We start from the raw sequence: 26,400 nt of genomic DNA, 5'->3' as shown, positions 1-26,400 counted from the left end.
GGAACAAGTCAAAATATTATTCGCGGTTGTCAAGCTTGCAGTGGATGGCCGTAATTTTTTGCAGTGCAGGTGCATTTCGGCCCTCACCAGTTCAGAATAGAATATGAGGCTATTATTTGTGTTTCCTTGGACAGAGTTTTAGGCCTAAACGCATTAGCAAACTGATAAAGAGCCACTGGGAGCCAAGCGGAAAGGAACAATCGGGCGCCGGCCGAGTGTAAGTAACTCCCTTTTTCTGCGGTGGCGTTTTTTCGTCGCTTTACTGAGATTGAAAACCGCTTATTTATACGGTCACGTCGAGGAAACTTAGTCATACACGATGTGAATAATTAAACGTTTCTCCTTCTCTTTTTCCAGTTGTCTCGAGACGTTCAATAATGGAGAATGGAACGATGAACGGAGATCACCACGATCGATCGCGCTCTCCATCGCCCGGCCTGAGTCGCTCAAACTCGCGCAATGCCTGTTCAAAAGAAATCAACCGCACATCGCTTCTGAGAAGAAACCAAAGCCTTAGTGCCAAACAAATTCGCTTTTACAGGAATGGAGATCGATTTTTTTCAGGGCTTAAACTGGCCGTGTCGCCCGAGCGGTACAAAGAGTTTGATGCTTTGCTGGCCGAGCTATCAAACAAGCTGGATCTTTCAACCGGGGCGGTGAGGTTTATTTTCAACGCTGAAACTGGCAAAATGATCACAGATGTGAACGAACTACAATACGGCGCTAGTTATGTTTGTTCTTCGAGTAATTGCTTCAAAGAAGTCGATGCTGGCTATGGAAACATAAAAAAGTCTTGGTCGCTTGCTAATTACAAGAAAGAAAATGCTCAGACGGTTTCATCGTCACCCTCGCACACACAGATCGACGGCAGTCGCGATTTCATCAAACCGAAATTGGTGACAGTGATCAAGAATGGAAAGCCACCACAGAAGAAAGTTACCATGCTACTCAATGCTAAAACAGCAGTGAACTTGGAGCAAGTTTTGGATCATCTGTCTTCCAAGGGAACGCTTGGGAAAGTGGACAAATTACACACTGTTGACGGAAAACAGGTAAGGGGTTTTTGTCAGCCATTTCTCTTGTTTCAGAAATGCATTGAAGAGGCATTCGTTTTACCGCTGTAATTAATAATTGATCGCCAGTCTTGGGCTCGTTGTCTTTGTTCGTTGTATTACTTCGCGGAAAATTATTGCAATCCTTTCGTATGCCCGAACCGAACTGACAGAGCGAGCGTCCGTGAAAATTCATTACGCGCGCACCTATTGTGAAGAAAACCTTGCGCTCGTGTCGAAAACGATAAACGATGAAGCGCGGCTGTTAAATGCATTGAGTCATAGCTAGATGTTTAGATCACAGACTTTATGGCATTTTAAACAGAATTATATTTATAAATCGTCACGGAAACTTTCGTTTCTCTACCAAGCGAAATCTAGTCTATTAATCGGGGCATAAACTCTAGCCGTATGCGATGAATTGAAATGAACGAAGTTGTTGATTACACCCCGTCGAATTTTGCGCGTTTGGCGAGGAGTTCTACTGTTTGTTCATCTAGATCGCCGAGTTGTGGTTGAGGAAGCCAAAGTTTGCTATTAGATCGCGATGTTTTCCTTCAATTTCCCTTGATAATTCCCGTGGGCACAGTTTGTTTGATTAGATTCAAAGCGCTTACAATTTGAGTCGCCTTCTCGCCACGTGTATCGTTCTTTTCATTATTTATACCCTCGGTCTCAAGCAATTTTCATACCTTCATTTATGAACACCGTGTTTTTCGATTGTTTTGGGTCATTTATCCCTCACAAATTCTACATGTAACTATCTTGTGTGGCTTATGTTGAAGTTCTGCACCTCTATACTAACTTGTTTGTGTTCTTCAGGAATATTACACTGCTGTCCAAAATCAAAATATTCACGCTTCCGAAAGCAGTCAAAAGCTTTCATTGTTTGCTTACTGTATGTCTGAAGAATATTCTAATTGACCCGAGAATTTAACATTTTGTGACCTGTTCTCTTTTAAGGGCGTTATAGAGTTACATTTGTTACACGAAACCGATGTCAGCATTTTCCATTTGAACTGTCTTCTGTTCTTCTCGAGTATTTTATTTGGATTGATTGTATTGGTTTTTCACGCGTTGGTCTCGAGATATTAAAAAAATGTCATGTTCTCCGGTGGTAGAAAAATTATATAATTGAGTCGCTTCCTTCCTGTTTTTCAAATGCATGGCTAACATCGTGTCGTTTGCCCCCCTTTGCCGACCAATATGATCTTTTATCACATGAAAAAATGTCATTTTTTTAACCGTAGTTTTACATTATAGCCTGAGGTAATGAATTGGGAATTCTGTTTTGCATTCCCATATCAAGAGGTGTTATTGTAAACAGTGGTTTTCTATTTACAAGTGTTGTGAGTGTTTTGGTCATCGTACTGGAATCAGAAAAAGCATAGCTTTGAATCTGCAATTTGTCTTCCTTGTAACCCCCATTAAATCATGCATTTCTGTGTTAACAATTTAAGAAATGTTCATTTAGAAAAGTAAAGAACTGATTTGGATATGCCTCATTAGAATTGACAAGTGGTTTCTTTGTGTTATTATTTGATCACTGGGTTCTTATGAAAGTTACTATGTTGTGTAATAACAAGACTGGATAAAGGGGTTGAGTGAATGTGCTGAATTTTATCAATAGTTATTTAGATATCTTTGGAATTTAGTTTGGCAAGTATACTATGCCTTTAAGAAGCTTACAAATATCATATTTTGCTTAAAAGAAGATTTTAGAGATTGTTTGACTGACTTCAAAATTATTAAATTATTATGAGATGTTTGAATTAAGAAAACAAGTTATTGTCCTCTGTTTTAATTCTCCCTACTGAATGCTAAGTTACTTGGGAGAATTTGGTGATTCATGAAGACAACACCCTTCGGTTATTACATGTAATAAAATATATTTTGTTCCTCTCTTCACCTGCCCGCAAGACAGTGCAAAGAAATTTTAGGAAGAATTTACAGCTGATATATGTCACTTTTGGATTAAACTGGAAGATATAATTATTGATTGCTAGCTGGTGGTGTCTACAGATCAGATAAAATGTTTCTGTCAATGCATTATTATTCAGGTTCTTGGTGTAATTTCTGTAAATGAAATGGTTCTGTAAAAAATTATAATTTTCTGTTATTGGCACCCAGCTCCGTGCTTCAGAGTTGTTTCTGTCCCACATGCAATGTCTAGAGTTTCTCTGCCATTGACCCTTGTAATCCCCAATTTAGATCTTGGGTTAATAGGATTAATGCCTGTTTCAGAAAGAAATTGTCATCCTTTGCCCTCTCTGTTAATCAGAGTGGAGCCAAGTTGTATACTCTAAACAAAGATTAAGACAAAACTCCTTCAACTATGACAGTGATTGTAATGCGATTTACCTTAAAACATTCATGCAAAGTCTCGTGAGTAGGTCAAGTAAATTTATGAGTAGATCACATTGGAAATCGGCCTGGAAAATAATCAAAATCTTCTTACTATAATTTGCTGTAAGAATTGATTGGAAACAAAAAGAATTTATCAAGCAACTCTTAGACCACGATTCAGTTTAATGTGGTTCTAGCTTATATGATATCAAAAGTCTTGTATGTGACCATTCAAATGAAAGCTGTTGAGCAGTACTTCATAGAGTGTTGTTCATTAGGTTTTACTCTGTGATTTGAAGATGACACCCTGGCGTGTGTCCATTCTAATTGAAGCTATTGAATGGCACTTTCATGTGGTGCTGTTTATTAATTGAAATTAGAATTATTGGGCATCAAAAGGTTAAACGCGGTATTTTTTCATCACTGTGAATAGTAATAAGTGTGTATTTTTAAGCTTTTGTGTGTTTGACAATGTTCTAAATTTGGAATTTTTCTGCTCTTGTTTCCTGCTGGTTCAAAGAGTACCGTGTACTTTTCCAGCAGGGAACAGGACTTGGTTTAATAATGGGAATAGTGGGTGTAAGCAGAATTCATTGTTTTATGTTGAGACTGACAATAATGAGAAGACAGTGTACAATTTAAAGGTAGAAAAAACCTGCAGAGATAAATCTTGTCTTTTCCCGCAAAGTTGGTGTAAACATAATTATACTCTAGAAACATACTTTATTAAAGCAAAAAGGAGGCATTTTAAGTTATTGATTCTGGCTTCTACTGAAAAAGATCATTCTGTATAATCATGATTTGTCAGTTTCAAAGAGAATGGAAGCACCCTGCTTGGAATAAGTTTAGCCTAGTAATTTGTCTTTGTCAAAATAAAAGACTTTCATTTTGACTGTGAGTTGTGTTGGATGTTGATGTTTCTCCTTTATTTTGGTGTTTGTAAAATATGACTTTGGGTGTCGCCTGTTATGGGTTACTCCTAACATGCTAGCTTTAAGCTAGGGAGAATGAATTAACTTACTTTACTATGAACAGTTGCTTCCATCTGTTGTGTATTTCCAATAAAATTAATTTACCACTGATAGGTAAAACTCTTTGAAATTGTACTACAGACCTTAGAATCAAGGATATTTCTGCTGCTTTACTGCTACCCTGAAGAATTAAGTTTACTAACTGAAGTTAGTGTTCAAGAGTGGTTTTGTTACCTTAAGTAAACTGAATTCTATAGGATATCATTTTGAATGATATTATAGACTCGATTGATTCTCCCATAGAGAATGTAATTACTTATTGGTTGTTTTTTGTTGTGGCATCTTGAATATTGTGCAAAAGACTACAAAACATCCAATTGCAGCATGCTTACAAGTTGCTTTGAACTGTTGTAATCGTTGGAGGAAAATCATTCAGTCCACACCCCTCCCAAATGCAAACAAAAGAACTAGAAGACATCACATCCTTAAGACTCCATTGATGTACTCTTTTCCTATCTTCATTGTGTCGAAGGAGAACTAAGAAGGTGATGTTTTTTTAAATGTATTGGAGTTTCCCAAATTCTTTTCTGCTCTCAGCAGTTCAAATTGTCTACCAAAATGATCCCATGACAACTCTTCTTGGATGAGTATAAACAAAGAACTAACCTTTACTTCAAAATTTTGCTGAAGAATTTCTTCACTCATTTCATTCCACAGATTAGGGAGTTGAGAAATCTGTTTGGAGATGACACAATGTTTGTTGCCTTACAAAGTAATGAAAAGTTTCCTGACGAGGGATTTGATGTGGATGTTCAAAGTAAGTTGGAAATAATCTGGGATGTCTCAAAAGCTACTTAACGCATTATAATTTGTTTCCCAATTATATCTTCTTGACTAGCAATGTACAGTCAGTGTTATATTTGAAGAAATCTGTAATAAAAAAACACAAATAAACAGATGGCCTGATGAGAATTTTGTGTTAGACTACGATTAGTTGGTCTTTCACTCAGTCTGGCGAGCATGACTGTAAGTAAGCCTCAAGGAAAAAATGGTAGTGTGAAATTCTGGGAGTGAGAGGCATGCAATGGCTTCTCGCACCCTGGATTTCATTTGGCTTTTTTTGTCGCAGTTTCCATTCTTGTCACACACAACAGACTAACGAAAGAGGGGCTGCTTGTGGTCTTCTTTTGTGTTTGTTCATTCTCACAGTTTTGCAGCAATATGTCAGTAAATCTGAATGCTTCAGCTTCTCAACACATTTCTGTACATTGCTGGGCTTTAATCAATTTCACTATTTTTGGATTGTTTTCTTTTTGGTGCTTTTGTAGCCTTAAATCAATTATGCACTTCAAATTATTGATAATTTACACTCTCATTAGATAGCCAGATGTCTTGGGTCAGGTTATATAAACACAGTTTTGAAATTGTGTTAATTGAAAACTGCTAATGAAACACTTGAGAATGAGTTCTGAAAAACTCAACAGTACAGGTGTGGGATTCTTCCAACCTTATAAGGCTACATGAGGAGATACACATAATGTGGTTGAATTTGTTTTTGGCTTGAAATTTCACAGACAAGTTTTTGATTTTTATTTCTTCCTCTGCAAGTCTCTTATTATGATAATGAATATGAGTCGAGGGAAAATAAATATCAGACTGCTGTGAAAAATTTCAAAAAAGTTCAATTTTGGTAACATTATTTAACTAGCTTTGTTAGAATTGGCCTTTTAGCTGGTATTAAAAAATGGGCATCAAAGTTTTCTGTGGGACAGGATCAAGCCTGTGATTCAAATAATCAATATCTCCTGGAAATTATTATCTATAAGGTGTGTGTCATTTGGACACCTCCATGCCCATATGGCTAAAACTCTGGTTGACGCGTTGGTTTATTCTGGTTTTAGTAAGTAAGTTAACCTTTATTTTATCAGGGCACTTCTTCAGTTAAAACTGTAATCAATGAAGGCCCTGTAAAAAATAACTTATAAGCTGCTACTTCTGTTGGCTCTCGTGTAAGCGAGGCAAAAATAAGCAACAATCAGCCACAGTCAAATTGTTGTATGCTAAGTATGGATGGTACATGTTTTTGGTCTCTCTTCATGACTGGTACTCATCAACAACTGAAAACCCACCACAATCACTACTCCTAGAGATGGTCATGTCAGAAAATATGCTCAATGCAGGCCAGGATATAGGAACCCAATATCTGTCATGCAGGAATCATAAAAAAACTTGCATTAATTTTTACTCGCTTATACGATGGCAAACAGTGCACGTGCTACTCAGTTTATTTTCATTGCCAAGTTCATTAAAACACCTTGGTTTTTTCTAGTCCCAGAGGTCCGCCCACGTTGGCGTTATGCACCTGTCACAGATATGTATTCCTATATTCCTGGCCTGCGACCTGAGCCCCCTCCACCAGCAAAGCAGTTTACAGTTCACTTGCACTGCATGTTAGCAGCATCCATGTCAAATCTAACATCACCAAGACCAGCACCTGTAAGAACAAGGTCTGTGTCACCCAGGCCTACTTACTCTAGAAAGTCTTTTTCACCATCACCAAAGTCAACATCAAGATCGTCTGGAAATTTTGAGGCCCGCAGACCAAAATCTGCCATTGGGCTTCCATCAGAGTTTGCCCGTAAGTCATTGATACCTTCCCAAGCAAATGCATCTCTAAGGCCAACAAAGAAGCGAGCTGGCTCAGACAAGCCTGTTCCAATCAGACCAATCAGGCCAAAAGCAGGTTCTGACACTCCTGTGGCTATAAGAGGAGGGCCAAAAACTGCAGAACAGAAGATGATAGCTTTTCAAACGTCATCTCCAGAGAATTCAGATTCTGATGATATTGAGGGCCGTCACGGTTACTATGTCTACATATATAATGAAAATCTCAACAAAAGCCAGGGACTCATTGATGGCAAACCTACTGCGTCTGTTCGTCCAATGATGTTTTCTCCTGAAGAGAAAGACTTGGACAGTAATGATTTCACAGATCCCACTGCTAAATTGGATCTGAAACCAATGATGCTGAACCTTTCTCCAGCTGACTCTCTTGAAACAGTTGAAGCCTGACGGGACTGCCAGATTACCTAAAATGCAATCCTCTTCCAGGAAGTATTAGATCTTAGTATTAGATCATTGACTTTCTCTTGCCACTGTAAGTTTTTCCTGTTATTGACAGGAAGTTGGATTTGCACTACTGCATAACTAAGGGATACAGTCAAACCTGGATTATTCAGACTTATATATCATCTAGACCTTCATTTTTGGTTGCCAACTGAGGCTCCTATACATTCACATCTTTTGTTTATCCACTACCTGAACAACCTGTAGAACTAACCACTGTGGAATTCTGAAAAGCTAAGCCTGAAATACATAAATGGACTATCAGACAACAGTTCCAAAACTTGGATATATTTCACAGGTTTTAACCCGCTGGTAAACTCATATTTTTATAGACTCTGTATTCTTCATGCCAATGTCTGTTTTGTCAAGGTTTGATTGTATTTGTTTAGTAGTCATGTCAGTGGACTTACAATGCAGCAGTGAGAATACAGATATTAAGTGGCACAACAGGTAGTTATTGTCCAAGTTCACGTTGTTATTGTGTGTTTAAATAACGCTTTCTCTGTTTCAAGTTCAAACCCAACTAAATTGTGCTTTACACTGAGCATCTGTCATAATGACCACGACAATCAATGGACTCTGGAAAAAAACCCAAACAAAATGGGTCAGAATTCACCATGAACATCCACGGACCTGCAGTTTGTCCGCTAGGATAACTGATGACAGTGTAAAATTTAACTGTACTTGAAAGTTGAGGTGTAGTTACAGAGTGTGCATTAGTTATGCAATTGGATCACTACCTAAAATATTTCCTATGTAATAGAGATTAATATGACAAGATTTTAAGTACATGTAGCTTTATGTTACTGCTTAACAATTTTGTTGTTAGGTTTTTATAGTTATATAGCAAGAAAAACGTTTGCGTTTGCAAGATATAGAAATGGCTAGACATTATGAATATTAACTATAATATTTAATAACAATAATGTAATATCCATTAATGTGTTAATGTTCAATCTATTTTACTCACCAAATAAACACTAATCAATATTAAATATGTTATTAATAATCATATAGTTATACAAATTAATTTTATATCTATTATACTAACCAGCATATATATAGACCTATATACATATATCTGTTATAAAATTAACTGATATATGTATTGCATAGTAGATGTTCCTTTTTATATAGACCACAAAGCCAGTTATTAATTTTATCAAATCCATATTAGCGTTATTAGTGACACTATTTATTTTATTCAGTTTCGGTTAGTTTTATTTACTTGTGTGCATTTTGACAGATTTTTATAAACTTTTACTCTTCACTCTACATCAGCTTTGTGCTAAAGATTTAAAAACGCAAATATATACAGAGCAACATATATTTATTTCTGCTTGAAAGTTGAGTACAACTCAACATTTTAGAACCATATGAACAAACCAACAAGAATTGAAATAAGCAAGGAAGTTTTACTGGCTACATGCAAGTAGAGAAATGTTGTACAACACTTTGATTGATTAGTTTTGGTTCTTTTGTGAACTAAAAGATAAACTTTTCCTTTTTTGGATGAGAGCACAGTGTATGTTTTTGAGTTAGTTGTAAGGGTTGACAAATACATGTACAGTGCACAGTTGTTGCCTGCGTAGAACTGCTTGTTCCAAGTTGAAGCCTTCAAGACAATCATTACTTTTTGATGCAATTTTCATCATTATCAGAAAATGGGCAGCTTTTTTACTTTGATTCCAACAAGCATATATATATATCACTTTTTGTTCATATGTTAACTTGTTGATGTATTTTTATCAAAGAGCTTAGGCGCCATACACCTCTCTGAGGGCTTAACAGGATCGGCTGAGATAACAATAGAACAAACAACAGAAACAATGAGTCTAGCCCTGAAAACAATAGAGGTGTGGGAAACAGAGAATGGATGAAATTACAGGCTCTGAAGAGATGTGTGGCATCTGAAAGAGCCATTCGACACCATATTATGTGTTGTTTGCATTTTAATGCAAGTATATTGCATGCCTATGCAATTATTGCAAAAGGTATCCTATAGGATTAAATTTATATTTTGAAAATTCTGTCGCTCATTCATGACAAAAAGAAAAATCTATTTCAGTCAGTCAAGACAACACGGTTCTATTTTTGGCCATATTTAATCATCAAAGCATATCTATTGAGATTAAAATACTTATTTTCTTGTAGAAATTGATTCTGATTCAAATTATCTCATGGTCCGTGATAAATTGGTATTTTTGATAGTAGTATTTTTGTTATGATCATACATATCCTCCATTACAAGCAGATTTTATTTCTGTGCAATCCTGGTGAAACAAACTCAGTTTTGGAGCTCTGGATAAGAGAACCAAACCTTATGGAGCGGACTATTTCACCAGTGAAGACATTAACTACGATTTGTAATAAAAAATGTGAAGAACTAACTTTCTGGAACTGAGTGCGTTTAATGGGGATTATGCAGTATAAATGAACTTGTGCTAATCCGAATTACTGTTTGATCTTATCTTTTATTACAAGCTGTAGGTGGTCAACGCTTGTAACATACTTAAAAGAAATATAAATGGCTACTGAATATAGCTGTGTGCTTAAATATTATTAAAGTTATCATTAATGGCAATGCAATCTCAAGTAACATAATGCATCATATATATTAAGCTAAAGTAAGGGGAGTCTACATAAATATATACATGTATCTTATTCAGCGACCAGGGTTAAGGAAAATATAAGATGGTGGTGGGCACATTCATTTCTATACCAATGTGGTATTTTAAGGGTAAATTGTAGAAGTTGGGTTGTTATATTTTAAAATTAGACATTCCAGTTAAGGGTATTTATAAATTAAAGGACATAGTAGTATTAAGAGGCTTTTAAGAACTTCAAGTACGTTACTTGCCATTAATAATTATTGTGCATTGAATATAAAATTGAATTTGGTAATAAATAAAGGAATAGTGTTTTGTGGAAGTATCAAGAAAAGCTGTAAATGGGAGTACAGAATTTGCTTGAATTGCAAATAATGTAGTGGAGTTACTGTATTTTTAGCAGAAAGGTTAGGAAAGTTTTACAGGATAGAGGAAGTTTTTATATTAAATTAATTGAATTCAGAGTTATTTTTGGAGCCAGAAAGGCATGAAAGAATTGGTAAAGGATGTTTGTAACAGATGAGAAGAAAATGAAAGTTTAAGAATTTGACCAAAGAAGGAACATAAAAAATACATTGTAAAATGCTGCATTGTTACTTTGTACAAGAAATATTTGCTAATAAAATAAATGTTTCATTTACCTGTAAGTTTTATTCTTGGCTTTCGTTAATTACCTCTTTCAATCAGAAGACTATAGCCCAGCATTTCTGTCATTCCTTTCACCATTAGTTAATTGTCATTGTCACAATTTTGTTATTCTTTTATGGAGGCTGGATCTGGCTGATCTGCTGTTTGGTCTTTTTGCTGATGCATAATTTTTGTATTCACAAAGGTTGATTTGTATGTTCCATTTGATTTTTAGGCTATAAGATAACTCCATATAGAGATCTGAAGAGGCCAGCGGGCTTGAAAAGATCATCGTCATTAAGAACCCCACGGGGTCGACGAGACAGTGGTTCTAATGACACTGGTATGTAGTGTTATAAGCCAGCAGTTGCACTATGTTATGTGGTTTTGTAAAACTGTTCTTTGAAAATATTGCCTCTTTGCTTCTTTGAGGACATCATAAAGGAGCTCAGCTTCTTTTGGAAACCTGTTTAAACCTAAACCCTTGATTTAAAAATCCCTTTTTGGCTAACTAAAATGTTGTACAAGACATAATTCATTATTCAGTTTACAACACATCCATCATCTAAAAATTCCAATTTCAGATAATTATAAATTTCCTGATAGTTAGTGAAAGATCTGTTACTTAAAACTATTTGTGTGGCATAAACATAAATCTTTAAAATTTGGGCAATTCTAAATTTCTTGAAAAGACCTCTTAATCAGGTTTGAGATAAAATTATATGACATTATAGGTACATGTATGATCCTAAAGTCAATAATTTTAAATTGATAATGTTGATGATAACAATGGAAACACTTTTGTGGCCTTTAAACCTTTTTTTTGAAATGATTGCTGTAGAGAAAATATGATAAATATTTTAACAATTTTTCTCTCTGGTGCTAAACATAAATGTACAGAGATAAGTGATGAGAATTGTATGTAAACATCAATTAATTTCAGGAGGCCACACACCATCTCGTGATCGCCAAGTGCGACGATCTGCCTCAGGTAATATGGATACTTGTGAAGATAAATAATAAAACTATTTAAGTATCTCAAATTTTCAGAATCTGATGAATATTATTTATTATTAGAGATAAAATATAATTTGTGATTGTATTATCTTTTTAAATCAAGCATTAACATGATTTAGAAAATGTTTCTCAAAAGATCTAAGGATGCCATAAATTTTAAAGATTTTCAGGGATAAAACCAAATTTACAAAAGCAAGACTTAGGTTATTTGAGCTTAAAACTACCAAGTACAGTGCAATCATATTTCATCTTGTTTAGGTTTAAATTTTAATTCCAGAGTGCCTCATAGTTTGAGAAGTCCCACATAAATTATTTATTAGTTTTTCCTCTCTACAATAAGCCGTGGATTCTTAAATTAATCCTGCTATGTTATCGTTGTTAAATGATGCTTTTTTTTTATATCTCTTGTGCAAAATCAAATTAAATCACCTGTGGACATTATAAATTGTCCCAGGCTGGTGTTTGTTGTTTTAATTAAAATTGTATTGTATGCACATTGTCTTTTTAGTTAAGAGCACTGGCAAGGATCGAGGAATGAGCCCTGGTCCTCCAGCTAACAGGGTATGGCATGCCTCTTGAAATTTTTCTGTTGTTATCAGTAAAGCAAGAAATACAAGAGGGTTTTCATTAACAGTTTCAGCAGGATGACAACTGGTTTTCACGTGTGGACAAAATGTTTTGAATGAAAAATTTTCCTCTAGACTGTCAAACCAGCCGGGCAAAATCATCCACACTGCTGGTCAGTTTGTTTAGTGCCTGGCCCTTAATGAGACACACGTTACAAGAAAAAGTAAAACTAGATTTCAATATTAAATTTGTAATGAACTCCATGCAAACCTGGATTGTCTTTTCGTGAACTTGCCTCCTTAATTATATGCTAATGTTCTTATTTCAATTTTTTCTAGGTGAATGGACACAGCCCAAGATGTAAGTGTGGATGTTTAACTTTATGACTCCCAAAAGTAGTCACTATAGTATTTCTCCTCACATTATCAATGCATTGTAAAGCAGATAGGAAGTGAGAAAATGGTAGATCATTAACTGAGGATGTTTTCTTGGTCAAACACCAAATTCTTGTACCTAACGTCAAAAGACATGTGTTCTTATCTCTGAGGGGAATTGATGTTTTGAGATAAGTAGGGGACAATCTGTTTGTCATGATATAATTTGTCCTAGATTTGTGTACACATTCATGTATTATTGCATACTTTTCACTGACGCAGATTTTTTTTGAACAGCAGCTGGTGCCAAGTCACCAAGTGGATCCTCTGGAAGAAGGGTTAGTTGCAAGTTGTAATAATTACAAGGAGCAACTTTTTTCTGTTCATTTACCTGGTACATTGTACATGTGAAATGAAGCCAACAGCATAACAATGTTGCTCTACTTTGTTTTACAGACTCCAAACACTGGTCATGTACACCCAAATGAAGAGTTGTAAGTTCATTAGAAGATCTCAACACATTGCAATATTGATATTGGATGGCAACACATGGGCTTCTTTGTGGACAAAAAAATAATTGTGTTCATTACTGTTTTTAGGATATTGGTTATCAGTTTATAGTAGTAGACATCATTATAAGAATTCCTAGACTTCCTAGTTTATAAGGGGATGGTATAAATTGTGTACTTCTGATCAAGAAACAATGAGTAGTTGCTATATTCACAGTGAAATGTTGGAAATTCGGATGGCATCTGATTTTGACAGACGCTGAAAGTGTTTGTCAGGATGTATCAGGATGGTGTAAAAATAGTATTAAAAGAGATGAAGGGAAAACCAGTTCTGTACACATGAAGATGCTGATCGTTATGAGTCACACTCTGACTAGCATGTAGTCTCTTATTCAAATGCATTCCTATGATTTGTCACAGAATCTTCTGTGTTCATTGTGGTGGAGTGCACAACAAGCTGTAAGAATATCTGCGTTAAGGAGGCTAACTTGACTGTGGGATGAATCTAAGAATATTTATTACAAGATGACTTCTTTTGCACTTGGTACTAAAAAAGTGCTCAACATGACTGAGTAGTACACTGAAAGAGGATTTTGAGATGATGGGTTTAAATTAAAATAAAGAAGATTCTCACAAATAGCAATAATTCCAGCGACTGTGCATATTGACCATTAGTACTGACTATTGACTACAGGCATATAACATTTGTGCAGCCCTGTGATAATAAACATTGAATTTATTTATAACAGGTACCCAGCCAATGTCTTTGAGAAGGAATCTCCAGATTCAGGTGAGACTTTTTGTGACTCATTGAAATTTATCCAAGATCATGCCTGGTTTATGTGAAATACAGACGCAAAGAGAGGATTGAAATTTTGAAGGGCTTGTCTTTCGGTTTCTGGTATTTTAAACTGGTTAGTGTTTATGCAAATGCTGACAGCAAGAGCAGTTTTTGTACAATAACGTGTGTGCTAAAAATAATATAATTTGCCTCATATTCTTTCTCTGTGTCTGTATATCTTTTAGATGAAACTGTTAAATCTAAAGATAAAAAGATAGATACTCAATGTGATAAACAACATTAAAAACTCTCAGAATCAATCCATTTAAAAGAATAAGGTTGACCTGTCACACAAACTTAACGCATCCAATAGCAAGTGCTAATAATCAGTTACAGAATTAATCCAATGAAGCCGCTACCGGTAATTTTAAATAAAAAATTAAATCAATGTTTCAAGATTGTTTTGCTTCACCATAGGAAGAAATACAAATACACCATAGAAATACAAATGTTTTGAAAACGATTAAGAGATCAAAAAAAAAAAAAATGCTGTGGTGATACTAAATAAGTCAATAATATAAACACAACAAGAATTGAAAATGTCGGACTACAAACTTGGAACTGATCATGTCATGAAGAGATGTGCCAGAGTTATACTTAGACAAATTTTCATACATTACACAGCTTGGAGGAAGGGAGCTCCGAAGAGAGTCATTAGGAAACATAAACCAAAGGCTAGCCCTTCATCAAGCAACAAGTTTTACGCAACTGTGTGGCTTAGTGATTATGAGTCTGAACGTGAACCAGATAAAAAATTAGAATTAACGGGAAGTAGAGGAACCATTCCTTATAGTAGCCAGGCAACCACACCCTATAGTAGTCGACCCACTTCACCATTTGGCAGTCAGGCTTCATCTTCATTTAGTAGTCGACCAACTACCCCTTCACTGTTTTCAAAGTTTGAAGATGAAGATTCAGGCTTACATTCAGAAATTGATAAATCATATGAGGAGATGATTGGACCTCGCAAAAAACTCCATAGAACATTAAGTTTACCAGATGCTGAGCTAAATCAGCTCCGTGCACAGGATCTGCAAGACCGATTTACAGCACTGCAATTGGAACAAGAAAATAGGGAACTGAAAAAACTAACTGTTGAATTACAAGTGGCTTTAGAAAAACTAGAGGAGAGAGTAAATTGTTTACAGGTTGTTGAAAATGACAGCTTAGAGGAGGTTCCCTCTTATTCCGTGATGCATCCACTTAGGAATGAAAGGCATTCAGATTCTCGAGATTATCATCATGATTTTTCACAGTCTAACAGCTTACCACAAACACTTAGAAAAAGGTCCAAAAGCGATGTTGACTTACTTGCCAGGAGAAAAAATAAACAAAAAGATAGCAGCACCTGCTGTGTAAGCTAGTGAAAAAGAGGAGAACCATTTTACTGTTTGTAACCTCTAACCAGAATTTATATTTTTGTGTAGAAAAGTATTTTTATCTTATGCAAGAAAAATGTAGATAATATAGAGGTATTATTGGCAGTGCCAGCATTTTGAAAAGAGATTCCAAACTTACAAAAATTTTACCAAACCTTTTGCAAATGTGAATCACGTCACATTTTCTATAAACAAGTTTATTAGGCAAACAACTGACTACTTTTACTACAATACCTCACAGCTGAACGAATTATGAAACTGTTATCTCCTGAGCACCCATCAATTCCACATTGCTGTGTATTGTTTGACAACAAGCATGGAGATCAAAGTGAATGGAAGCTATTCAAGGAATTCCTTTCTGGCACTCAAATCCATTAAACAGCTTAATCTGTTTGTTTTCCTTCTTGACAACAGTAAGATTGTCAGATGAAACATCTACATGTCTCAGTTTTGAACTCCCTGAGTTAATTTCTTATGATATTTCAATTTAAACTTGAGATTAATCTTGGAATAAATTTAAAGAAAGCCCAGTGGGGTTAAATACTAAAGTAAGGATTTAATGATCAATTTCAGAGAGGAGAATCAATACTTTGCACGAATTTGATTTTAAAGCTTAATATAAATATTATATATTTTTGAAATTAATGATTGGCATGATTTTGGATGATGTCTTGTGATGACTTTGACGAGTGGAAAAATATTTTTAGTTAAACAACAGGATCAGTCAGCATTTTTCTCTGGCATTATTGTCAAAATTTGTCATTAATGTGATAAAAACTATTAAACCAATGATACTAGTTTTAATTCATTAAACAAAAATTTAAAGCTATCAATAAATTCATCAACATTTAATTCCAAAAAATAAATTTTAAATTGATTTGTAAGCCTATCAATTAAAAGATCAGTCAATGTAAGGCTTAGCCTTGAGAGAGAATATATATATGTCTACAGAAGTATTGTTTTGTAAGTGAAAATCTTACTAAAATTGTATTGTATTATCCTATTCGAGGCCCTCTATGAGTATTTAAGTGAATTTCACGTTCCTCCAACTGAAAAGAAATGAATACCACAAATACCTAGGACAAAACGCTTCAAATAAATTTCTGATCGAGATAAGCAATGATTTTGGTTACACTTTTAAACAATACACATGGAGAGTCTCAACTTTAAATATGAAGTAACGTCTCAATTTGTAAGATAAGCTTTAAGAGAGACTCAAAATCACACTAAACTGTAAACTATAAACCTCCCTAAAATAAACTAAAACCATAACTGAAATTAAGACTTCCTTACATTGTAAAATTCCCACCTTCCTGTATATTCAAGCTGTAAATATCAGTTTTATTTTACCAATAAAATATATCCCAAGCTGTTGATTTTGTTTATTTTTATTTCATTTTATTTCATTTTTGGGGCAGTTTTTCACCCTGAAGCAGCTTCCATAATTTGTGCAATAATTTCTAAGTCAAATGTTTTTTCTGTGTGACAGGCCACCTTAATCTTTTGAATGGTAATGCGACAGAGTACTTAAAGATTCTGTTAAATATTTTTAATCATGATAATTATAAGAACTTGTATTTTAATAACAAATTAGCACACTTAATTTCAGTTATTTTAAACATTCTTATCTGACCTTTCGAAATTCCTAAACTTAAATTAAGAACAGATTATGTTTTGATGTAATTAGTAAATCACATATATTTAATTGAGTTATTCTCTGCGATGTTGTTGTGGTACAGCTGTGTTAGAATCAATTTTCCAATGCACATTATGTTCAACTTGGTCATAAATCTATCTGGAATTCCATGCTTGCTCACATCTGAAAATAAAGATAAATCAAACAAATTTTGTGGCTGTCACACAGTAAAAACATGAGGCTGGTTGCATGACAAAGTTCTTTGAAGGTGAAATTTATTTTTTGACCACATGGCTCTCTGGATAGCACATGTTGCTTTAACAAAAAGTAGTATTCTTCTTTTGTGGGGTGTTGTCTCATCTTCAAACTCCTCTCTGCTCTCAAACCTCTTCCTCAAAATAGACTTCAAACTGTTTGTTCTGTATTTCATCCTTAAATGTCACCATCTTTACCTTCTTTCAATGATTATGAAACAAGTATCAGCTTTGGTTTCACTTTGAGGTGAAATTTTCAATATGTACAGTCACCTGTTAAATGACTTCTTATCCAAATTTGCAAGGAGCTCCCCTCCCCTCGAAGATGAATGAAACAATAGTGAATTATTATTGGGCCAGTTTTATATCTCTTTCTTTGTTTAATGTATAAGGGGTTCATGGAACACTGTTTATTTGATCAGTTGTCTAATGAACTGATCTGAAGAGAACAAAAAAAATTGTTAAACTTTATTGCACTGAAAATTGATCTTTTAGTTACTGGGAGGGGTTCAAGGCTAGAGAAAATCACAAAACAAGTTATGCGCATGGGATGTGGGAGGCCCTGGGGTTTTGGCAGAATATGAATTTTTGGTTAACTTGTGAATACCATGCATGAAAGGCTTCAGGGGTGTGTCCTTTCTTGACCAGGTGTCATGCAGGTACCTGCAGCCAATCACAAAGCTTGTTGGTGGTTCCCTGGTTATGAATGTTTCTTTTTATCAATTATTGGACATTAGTAACTGTATAACACAAATCTTACTGTCTTACATATCATGAAGACAAAAACACATTGAAATTCAAAATCAGAATGAAACTCAAAGCTATAAAGGTGTACAAAGCAGTTTTCCTTTTCCCTGTGTCAACTTTCATTGACCTGTTTGGTAATTTTTAATAATGTATGTCACATATTTAAGGTGAAACTGGTCCAATAATTCCACTATTGTGAAAGAAAACAATGTGTTTTTGTCTTCAAAACACCGGAACACTCTTACTGAGTCAAAATTGGAATCTTCAAAACTGAAGAACTAAACATTGATGTCATATGCTTCCTCTGCAGAGAGAATTGAGTCCGGCGTGGATACATCATTTGAGTAGATACAATGGAGCTCCTTGCTTATTCCTTAACTCTCATGGAATCAGGAGCTTGAACTAAATGTTAAATTCACAAAACTTTAAAATAAACGATGTTAAACGTTAATTATTGAAACAACTTGGGGAAAACTCCCTTGCAATGTATTGCTTTGTCGCATGTCGATACTGTTATTGAAATGTGTGTCCAGTTGAATATGAACCAGTATAAACTGTTTTTAAGTTAGGTATAAGAATTAAATTGCATTGCATAAACAAAAGCAAGCGTTTAAAATAAAGAGTTCAGAGGTCACTGAAAATTGTAGAGTTAGGTTGAAAGTTGAAAGCAAGCAAAACCTGTCAGTTTGTTTGTGCAAATTAGTTAGAATGAGTGACTGAATAAATGACTTGATCAGATGCCACAACAGCCATAGATTATTGTAGAACTCAGTATACAGACCAATAACCAAAGGAACAAAGAGAAAAGAGGGTTTCAAGACTTAATCTTAATAAATTAAAGTAATACGTAAATGAATTTGAAAGGCTGCAGGTCTTTCTTTGACTATCATTGTCAATTTTATTTCAAGCAAGCAAGATTTATTTATTGTGGCCAATAATTGTCAAGATGCTTTTCATGGTTTCTTGATTTTGGTGAAGCATTTATTTGCCAAGTTTAACTTGTAATTTATAGCAGTGTAAATTTTACAAATTTCATTGGTCTCTATTTGTTTTGACCTTTTTTAACACCTGGTAGATTGAAATACTGTAGCCACATTTTGACTTATTAAAGCTAAATAAATGATAATTCATTGTAAACATCCATTTAAACACCAGGCAAAGATTGGTTGTAGTCAGTTAGAAATTATTTGCCAGCTTCAATGAGTTAAAAATTGATTGTGCTTTAAAGCTTTAATCACTTATTAGCGTAGTAATAATATTTACCCATTGTCTTTTATTTCAAACTTTTGACCCTGCATTGTAATACTGTATTGTCAGTGCTTTTTAGCCAGTAGTCAAATAAATGGAGATCATGACTCCGCCATCTGTCTCTTCTCTTTGCCTTGCTCAGGTTAACCTAACTCTCATCTAAACCTTTTGAGCTATTAATTTTTACTGCTAGTAGTGGAGAAAAAAATTATGTCAAATAAATCTGAGAGTGCCTTATTGTGGTGTTGGGTGCGGTGAACATAAATTGGTGAAGAGCTAATTTTTTAGACTCGGGTTAAATTATTTTGAACATACTCACAGTCCTTTTCCTCCTGTCAAAAACAGGAAATAATCATTAACAATTTTAGTCCTTCGTTGCAATAAAATAAAGAAAATCTAGGGTGATTTAAACATGCTACAAGCCAAAAATAAAACAATAGTAATAGCAAAAAATTCTGTCTTTCACAGTCATTTCCCATCATTAAGTTTCACCGAGACTATTTCATTTGGAATTTTTCTTGAAAAATAAATACAAAACTTGAAGGGTTAGATATGTTATTTGATTTTACTCCTGTTTTATAAATATGTTATTTCATAGTAGCTCAAGACAAATGCAAGAAGTGACCTGTAGATGTTTGGGTGGAATAGAAACAAAACACCTCACACAAAAAAAAGTAGTTGGTTACCAGTCTTTTCTGTTGCTTGTTTTTTACTGATATGAGTTCATGAATTATTTATCTTTTTTGTTCTTTCTTCCCTGTTGCTGTAACTCATTTAACACATCTGCTATTATTGTTTCTCTCCAAGAACTTTTAACTTAATCGTCAAATTTATGCATCTGTTAAAAGAACTTAAATTATGAAACTAAACTCTTATTGGATGAGTTATATCTGACACGACAGTATATCAACTGCTGAAATCAAATATTTAATTGAAGTAAAGTAAGACAGATGGCTTTTGTGTGCTTAAATTGAAATAGCTTAGCTAAATTCAAATAAAAAATTTAAATGCATCATAAGGAGGCTAACCCTATCGCATGTAACATGATGTTGCTAAATGTCATCTTCCAAATGGCTTTCATTTAATTAAGGTTAGGAAATGAATATAGGCTTCACCAACACTTTACATTTTTGACAGGTTTCCTGACAATGTAAAATCATTTAGTAAGTGTTAAGAGCATAGATGTGTGAATGGAAGTGTATATGTTAATGTGAAGAAGCTTTGCCAGCTTCCTCTGTCAGCAGGTGTTTTCAAAACCACCTCCCTCCTTGCCTTCTCATTGGCTGTGGCATGCTTCCTCCTTTGATTTTTAATGGCTTCCTGTGTCTTTAACATAATTTTGTCTTTTACTTAGAGAACAAAAATAGAAACAACCGTCTTTTGCATAAAATTTGTCAAGCTTGTAAAAGTTATTGTTCTCTTGAATTTGTTCTGTCTTTTGAATTTTTTTCTTCATGTATTCCATGATATTCCAATCTGAGCTATAAAATTATCAATGATTGTTGTAAGCCAGAGATAAAGTAAAGCTAAGAAGAGAGGAGATAAATCTATTGAATTCTGTCCTAGTCAATATAAAAATGTTGATATTGTTTTATGCAGTTACAATGTAAAATGAAATAGGCTTTATATTAGATTTTGACAGTCATTTTTTTTGTAACCTCCAGTTAAATTTTTTTTCTGATTGCTTTATTCAAAAATGTAAAGCTTATCTGTTGATTTTGTAGTTAATGCAGTGTACATTTTTAAGCCTCTTATTTTTTCTGATGGTATATTTGAAGTTAATTTTCATAAGCAGTAAAACTGTTGTTTGTGATAATATTATAACTGTTTTCTACAGTTAAAAATTTTGACTTCTGCTTTGTTGATTCATAATTTAATAAGGTTTATGGCTTAAATGGCTTGTAGCTTGAAATAACATCCCTGTCGATATCCTTTTCAAAGGATGTGCAACGTTACAATAATAAAAACTCTGTGGTGCAGTTGTGTTTTGATTTTCTGTAATTACCACGTTTGTTGGGGAAATTGGCATCTTGTCTGATCATAGAGCATAAATCTAATATGCTTTCTTAAGGTATCCCTATAATCTATGCTGTGTTGCTTTGGCTTTATTTATCGTGCTATCACAAGTAAATATAATTTTACATCTGCTGTATTTTGAGATGTACGTTTTTTAATTTATCCACAGCTAAAGATCCCAAGAAGATCAAGAGAGAAAGAATATCAGTTCATGGATTTTATAGAATAGGAAAAGTTATAGGAGATGGAAACTTTGCTGTTGTTAGGGAGTGTAAAAATAGGTATGTCTTCCTCTTCATAGAAAATGTGAATAGAGATGATTATATATGTACAGCATTATTTCAATATGCTAATGGAATAAATTTTCCCAAACATCCTGGCTTGACATTTATCTGTCTAAACAAGTAGATTAATATGCAGTGACTTGTCAATACAATGTCTCTTGCTCTAAGTGCTAACATTGCCCCACCCCCCACCCCCCTCCACCCCCAGTTAAATTAGTTGTTTAAGAAGTAATAATATTAGTTTTAGTTTATTTACTTTAGCCTCATTTTTGCATGTTTTTTTTTGTAGGAAAACTAATAGAGAGTATGCCCTAAAGATTATTAGCAAAGCTAAAGTGAAGGGAAAGGTGAGATCAAATGTATGTTACATAGGTAAATTCTGTATACGAGCCAAGTGGCCCATCAGGCCAGCACTTACCTCCAATTTCTGTAACATGAAGCGACTAGGACTATTTCTATTCCCCTCTGGATGGGATGCTGGTCCATTGCATGGTAACCCCCTCGGCAGTAAATTTGCCAGTACCTATTGATACACCTGGGTGGAGAGAGGCACTGTTAGAGTAAAGAGTCTTACCCAAGAACACAACGCATTGTCCCTGGCTAGGGTTTCAAAAACCCAGACTGCGTCAACTGAAGTTGAGGACACTAACCTTGAATGAATGAATACCTTTATTTAAGTGTCAAACTAAAATAGCAGTAAATAACCACTAAGTGGGGACACTATAAATAAATTAAAATTAATCAAACTATTTACAATTGATAAAACGAGTATGAAATTAATGAGATTATTTACATGTGCATGATTGTTGAGTGTGGCTTAGAACTATTTACAAATACATATAGACTTAATAAAATACTAGTGTCTATCATGTATGACATAAAATACAATCAGAACAATGAGCATCAACCAGTAAGGAATTTAAATCAAACTTTCTAATACACTGCCTAAACACAGATAATGCAGGAAGGTCTCTTATATTTTCTACTGTGCCTCCCACATTCCACAGGATTATACACATGTACAATGTAGATGGCTATGAACATGTTGTTTAATTTGTCAAAGTATGGCCTTTGCTCATACTTGCTTGTGACGTGATGTGTGAAGACCAGATGTTAGGGCTGGCTGACATTCTTTGGTTGTCAAATGAGTGTAAACTCTTAATGAATCTGATGAAAATCATATTCAGACTCGACAAAAAGAAATAAGAGCAAGATACTTCTGTTGTTTCATCTTCTCTTACATTCTGATTGTTAATTTAGTTTAAGTTTTACTCAAATTCTGTACAACATTTTGTACAACATTATGAATCATGTTGTGTTATGTTTTTTCAGGAACATATGGTCGAAAATGAAATTAGTATATTAAGAAGAGTAAAACACAGAAATATTGTAGAGCTAATGGAAGAATACGAAACTCCCAAAGAAATATTCCTGGTTATGGAGTTAGTTAAGGTGAGTCCTGGACAAAATAATAAACACAGTGAAGTGTTGTAGTAATCAATAATATTTATGCTCTAACTGATCAAAGCCCTTTGAAATGACAAAACAGTTCTCCAGCTGACTGATTCTTGAAGGAAAAGTCTTGGAATAGCATTATCTTTGGTGAAACTTGACTAGGGAAAGGGACCAGAAATCTTCAGTGTCCTCAAAGGTCTCTGGATGTCTCTGATTGTGGTTGGGTCTTAACTTGCACTCCCAGAAAAAAAATATGCCTTTAATTCAGAAAAAGTTGGCAGGTAGATATCTGCTCAAATTGCAACACCTTTTAGGAGTGCACATATTGTCAACTGTAAACCACCATATTTTCAAGACTAACATTAACAGGAAGGTATGACAAAAACTGAGTGGAATATTAATTTTAGTAGTCTGTGTTGTTAGCTTAAGAGACCTTAAAGGGATAAAAATATAATGCAATTTGAACTGTCCATGTTCCTTTATTATCATTATTCCTATTTTGTTTTCTAGGGAGGAGATCTTTTTGAGGCCATCGTTAGAGCTACTAAATACACAGAGAAAGATGCGAGCCACATGGTGCGAGACTTGGCATCTGCACTGCATTATCTACATTCTATGAATATTGTACACAGAGATATTAAGCCAGAAAATTTATTAGTAAGTAACATGCCTTCTACTTAATTGCAAATAGTCCATGAATTGTTTGCCAGGTTGATTGTGCACTTGTCAATAGACGAGGCTTTGCTTTGATGATGATGATGATGATGATGATGATGATGATGATGATGATGATGAGATGATGATGATGATAAATATAATTACATGTACATTTAATTTAAATTACTGAAATGTGATGTACTTGTAATTTGGTTACCCACTAAACACCCAAGAGCTCTCCTGAGCTGGCTCTTTGTGGATTCTCCGTATATTTAATTTAGAGTGCTGGTTTTTGTGGGAGGGGTTGGGAAGGAGGAAGAACCCCAAGAAAAACCCTTGGTGCAAGGATGAGAACCAACAACAAACTCAACCCTTGGCCAGTTTGGCGGGAGGCGAGCCTTCTCACCACTGTGCTGCCCAGGAGCAAATCAAAGTATGAGTATCTGTTCAATACCAAGCATTTTTTCTTTCCGAGACACCCTCCCTATATTGCATATGAATTGCATGTATAATAGACATTTTTTGCTTTTGACTTCTTCAGGTTGTAAATTATTCAGACAATAGAAAATCCCTCAAGTTAGCAGACTTTGGTTTAGCCACCGAGGTCAAAAGCCCAATGTTCCTTGTGTGTGGAACACCAACATACGTCGCACCAGAGATTTTGGATGAATCAGGGTATGTGCTGAATAATAATGATGAAAAAATTTATGATGATTCAGTAGTGAATCATCATTATGTGCTATTATTGCAGATTGTAATAAGTGTCTTTCCAAGTGAAAGTGCTATTTTATAGTCGCAAAGGAATCTAAATTGCAATTAATATTTTTAAGAAAACAACAGATATTCTGGAGGGTAACTAGTGATAGATAGTTCTACTTTTCAGCTGTTCTAACTCTCACGAAGATGATTTGATATCATTGTTTTTTGTTGTTGTTGTTTTCAGATATGGACTGAAGGTTGACATTTGGGCAGCAGGAGTTATAACATACATTCTTCTTTGTGGATTTCCACCTTTTAGAAGGTTTGGCTGTATTACACCCTCTTTCAGTGTTACATGCATAGGCGGCATCTTTCGACATGCTATGTAACCTGGCCCATGTCAAAATGTAAGCCAACTGACTTCTCTACAGTCGAACTCGAAATTTGGTGATGAAAGATGGATTTATTTGACATCAAACTTAGGTTAGGAGTATCAAGAAGTCATTCCTGGAGAGATGATTTGACTGTTTTCAGTGTTTACACCTTGCGAATATTAATAGTGGCAGAGGCCTAATTGTACCAGAAGTCACTATTGAGAGCCAATCGACTACACTAAAATCTCTTGAATTATCCTGTCAATTGGGAAACATGCAAAGTCCACAATCTTCTTCAGCCATTTGATGTCAGTAATTATCATTTATTTGTCATTTCTTCTGCTAATAACTGGAAAAATTGTCAGTTTGATTGTTAAACGGTCTTTCAGCCGTTTACATAGCATGCTGAAAGGTGGCATGTCAAAAGATGGTCGAAAGATGTTGCCTATGCATGTAACACTGAAAGCAGGTGTAAGTGTTATAAGTATTTGTTCCTTGTTTGTTAGTGCTTTCTCAATAAAGTGCTTTGCAGATACTAAAGGTAAAATAGTTAGATGGGTCAGAAACTGATCAAACAGTAGATTCTCTCAACTAGTTCTTTGTAAAAGGAATAGACCAGTAATGAGGATTTCTATATTGGTGCGAGGAACTAAAACTGTAATTTTCATTGCAGTCCTGACCAGGATGAATTGTTTGACTTAATTCTTGCCGGAGAATTTGAATACCTGTCACCATTTTGGGATGACATCTCGGAGTCAGCCAAGGTAGGGACTACAAATAAGTGCAACACAGGAGGTGGTGAAAAGTAATTTTGAGACTTTGGGAGATGGCAAGACTAATACATGGTCTTCAAGTCTGAGACGTTCCTGGCTTTGCCATAGAAATCAAGACACTAGAAGGTGTTGCAAAAAAATTTGAAATGGCAAGACCTATGAAATTTTGTTAAATTTGTGTGCGAGTGCCTCCCCACCCCCCCCCCCCCCACCACTGACTTTGTCTCACATGAGTATTGTCAGATCATGATTTCTATCCAAACCTTTGACCTTCATATCTAACCTTAATGGCTGTGATTTTACTTAAGTGTACGGAAGAGAAGACAAACAAAGAAGGGACAATGTAATCTTGCTAGATTTCTGCCATATTTCTTTCCTTTGTTGCCATATTTTTTCAGTAAATTTAACGTTGTAATTGAATGCTGATCCAAATAAATCATTACAAAAATGATAATAGGTGCAAGTTGATGAAATGTTATTTTGACTCAATTGTACTGTTAGACATAAACATGCATGAAATCTGCTACAAAACCTGGGTTTAGTTGTCCTAGCAGTTTGGTTAGGGAGGGCCACTGTTAGAGTATACAATGTACTGTATATGATAAGGGTGTTGAAGGTTAAGTTGGTTCACTTATTGATTTAGTAATGATGACAATGAAGGTATCTGCTGTATACCCTTGTTTTCTCATGGCTCTGGTTTGTCATTTTAGGATCTTATAAATCAGATGCTCATCGTGGATGACAATAGAAGATTTTCTGCCCTTCAAGTCTTAAATCACTCATGGATAAAGGTATTTTCTTTACCTTGTCATAAAAAGGTTTTGGTGGTTCATCGTGGT

General features: G+C 34.8%; 1 protein-coding gene across 5 annotated transcripts in view; it reads left to right on the top strand.

Moving 5' to 3' along the window:
* Positions 1–26,400, top strand: part of LOC110043418 (serine/threonine-protein kinase DCLK1-like) — a 35,919-nt gene continuing 9,519 nt past the window's right edge. The window contains exons 1-18 of one of the 5 annotated variants that reach the window (XM_089273873.1): positions 1–217; positions 358–1,052; positions 5,087–5,186; positions 10,967–11,074; positions 11,675–11,722; positions 12,257–12,309; positions 12,654–12,675; positions 12,990–13,027; positions 13,146–13,183; positions 13,948–13,988; positions 21,489–21,600; positions 21,893–21,950; positions 22,936–23,055; positions 23,569–23,715; positions 24,257–24,390; positions 24,659–24,736; positions 25,462–25,552; positions 26,272–26,352. In XM_089273873.1, the coding sequence (XP_089129999.1) occupies positions 378–1,052; positions 5,087–5,186; positions 10,967–11,074; positions 11,675–11,722; positions 12,257–12,309; positions 12,654–12,675; positions 12,990–13,027; positions 13,146–13,183; positions 13,948–13,988; positions 21,489–21,600; positions 21,893–21,950; positions 22,936–23,055; positions 23,569–23,715; positions 24,257–24,390; positions 24,659–24,736; positions 25,462–25,552; positions 26,272–26,352 (1,944 nt within the window). In that variant the 5' untranslated portion in view covers positions 1–217; positions 358–377. Of the gene's footprint in view, positions 218–357; positions 1,053–5,086; positions 5,187–10,966; positions 11,075–11,674; positions 11,723–12,256; positions 12,310–12,653; positions 12,676–12,986; positions 13,028–13,145; positions 13,184–13,947; positions 13,989–21,488; positions 21,601–21,892; positions 21,951–22,935; positions 23,056–23,568; positions 23,716–24,256; positions 24,391–24,658; positions 24,737–25,461; positions 25,553–26,271; positions 26,353–26,400 lie in introns of all 5 variants that reach the window. The other 4 variants (XM_089273872.1, XM_089273876.1, XM_089273875.1 and 1 more) reach the window with 4 other exon arrangements.

The sequence above is a fragment of the Orbicella faveolata genome, unplaced genomic scaffold, assembly GCF_042242905.1.
Source record: "Orbicella faveolata isolate gen_17 unplaced genomic scaffold, um_ofav_v1 contig_35, whole genome shotgun sequence".
In the NCBI taxonomy this organism is placed as follows: Eukaryota; Metazoa; Cnidaria; class Anthozoa; order Scleractinia; family Merulinidae; genus Orbicella; species Orbicella faveolata.
The sequence above is the reverse complement of the archived record's forward strand: the minus strand, read 5'-3'. Positions and strand labels throughout refer to the sequence as shown.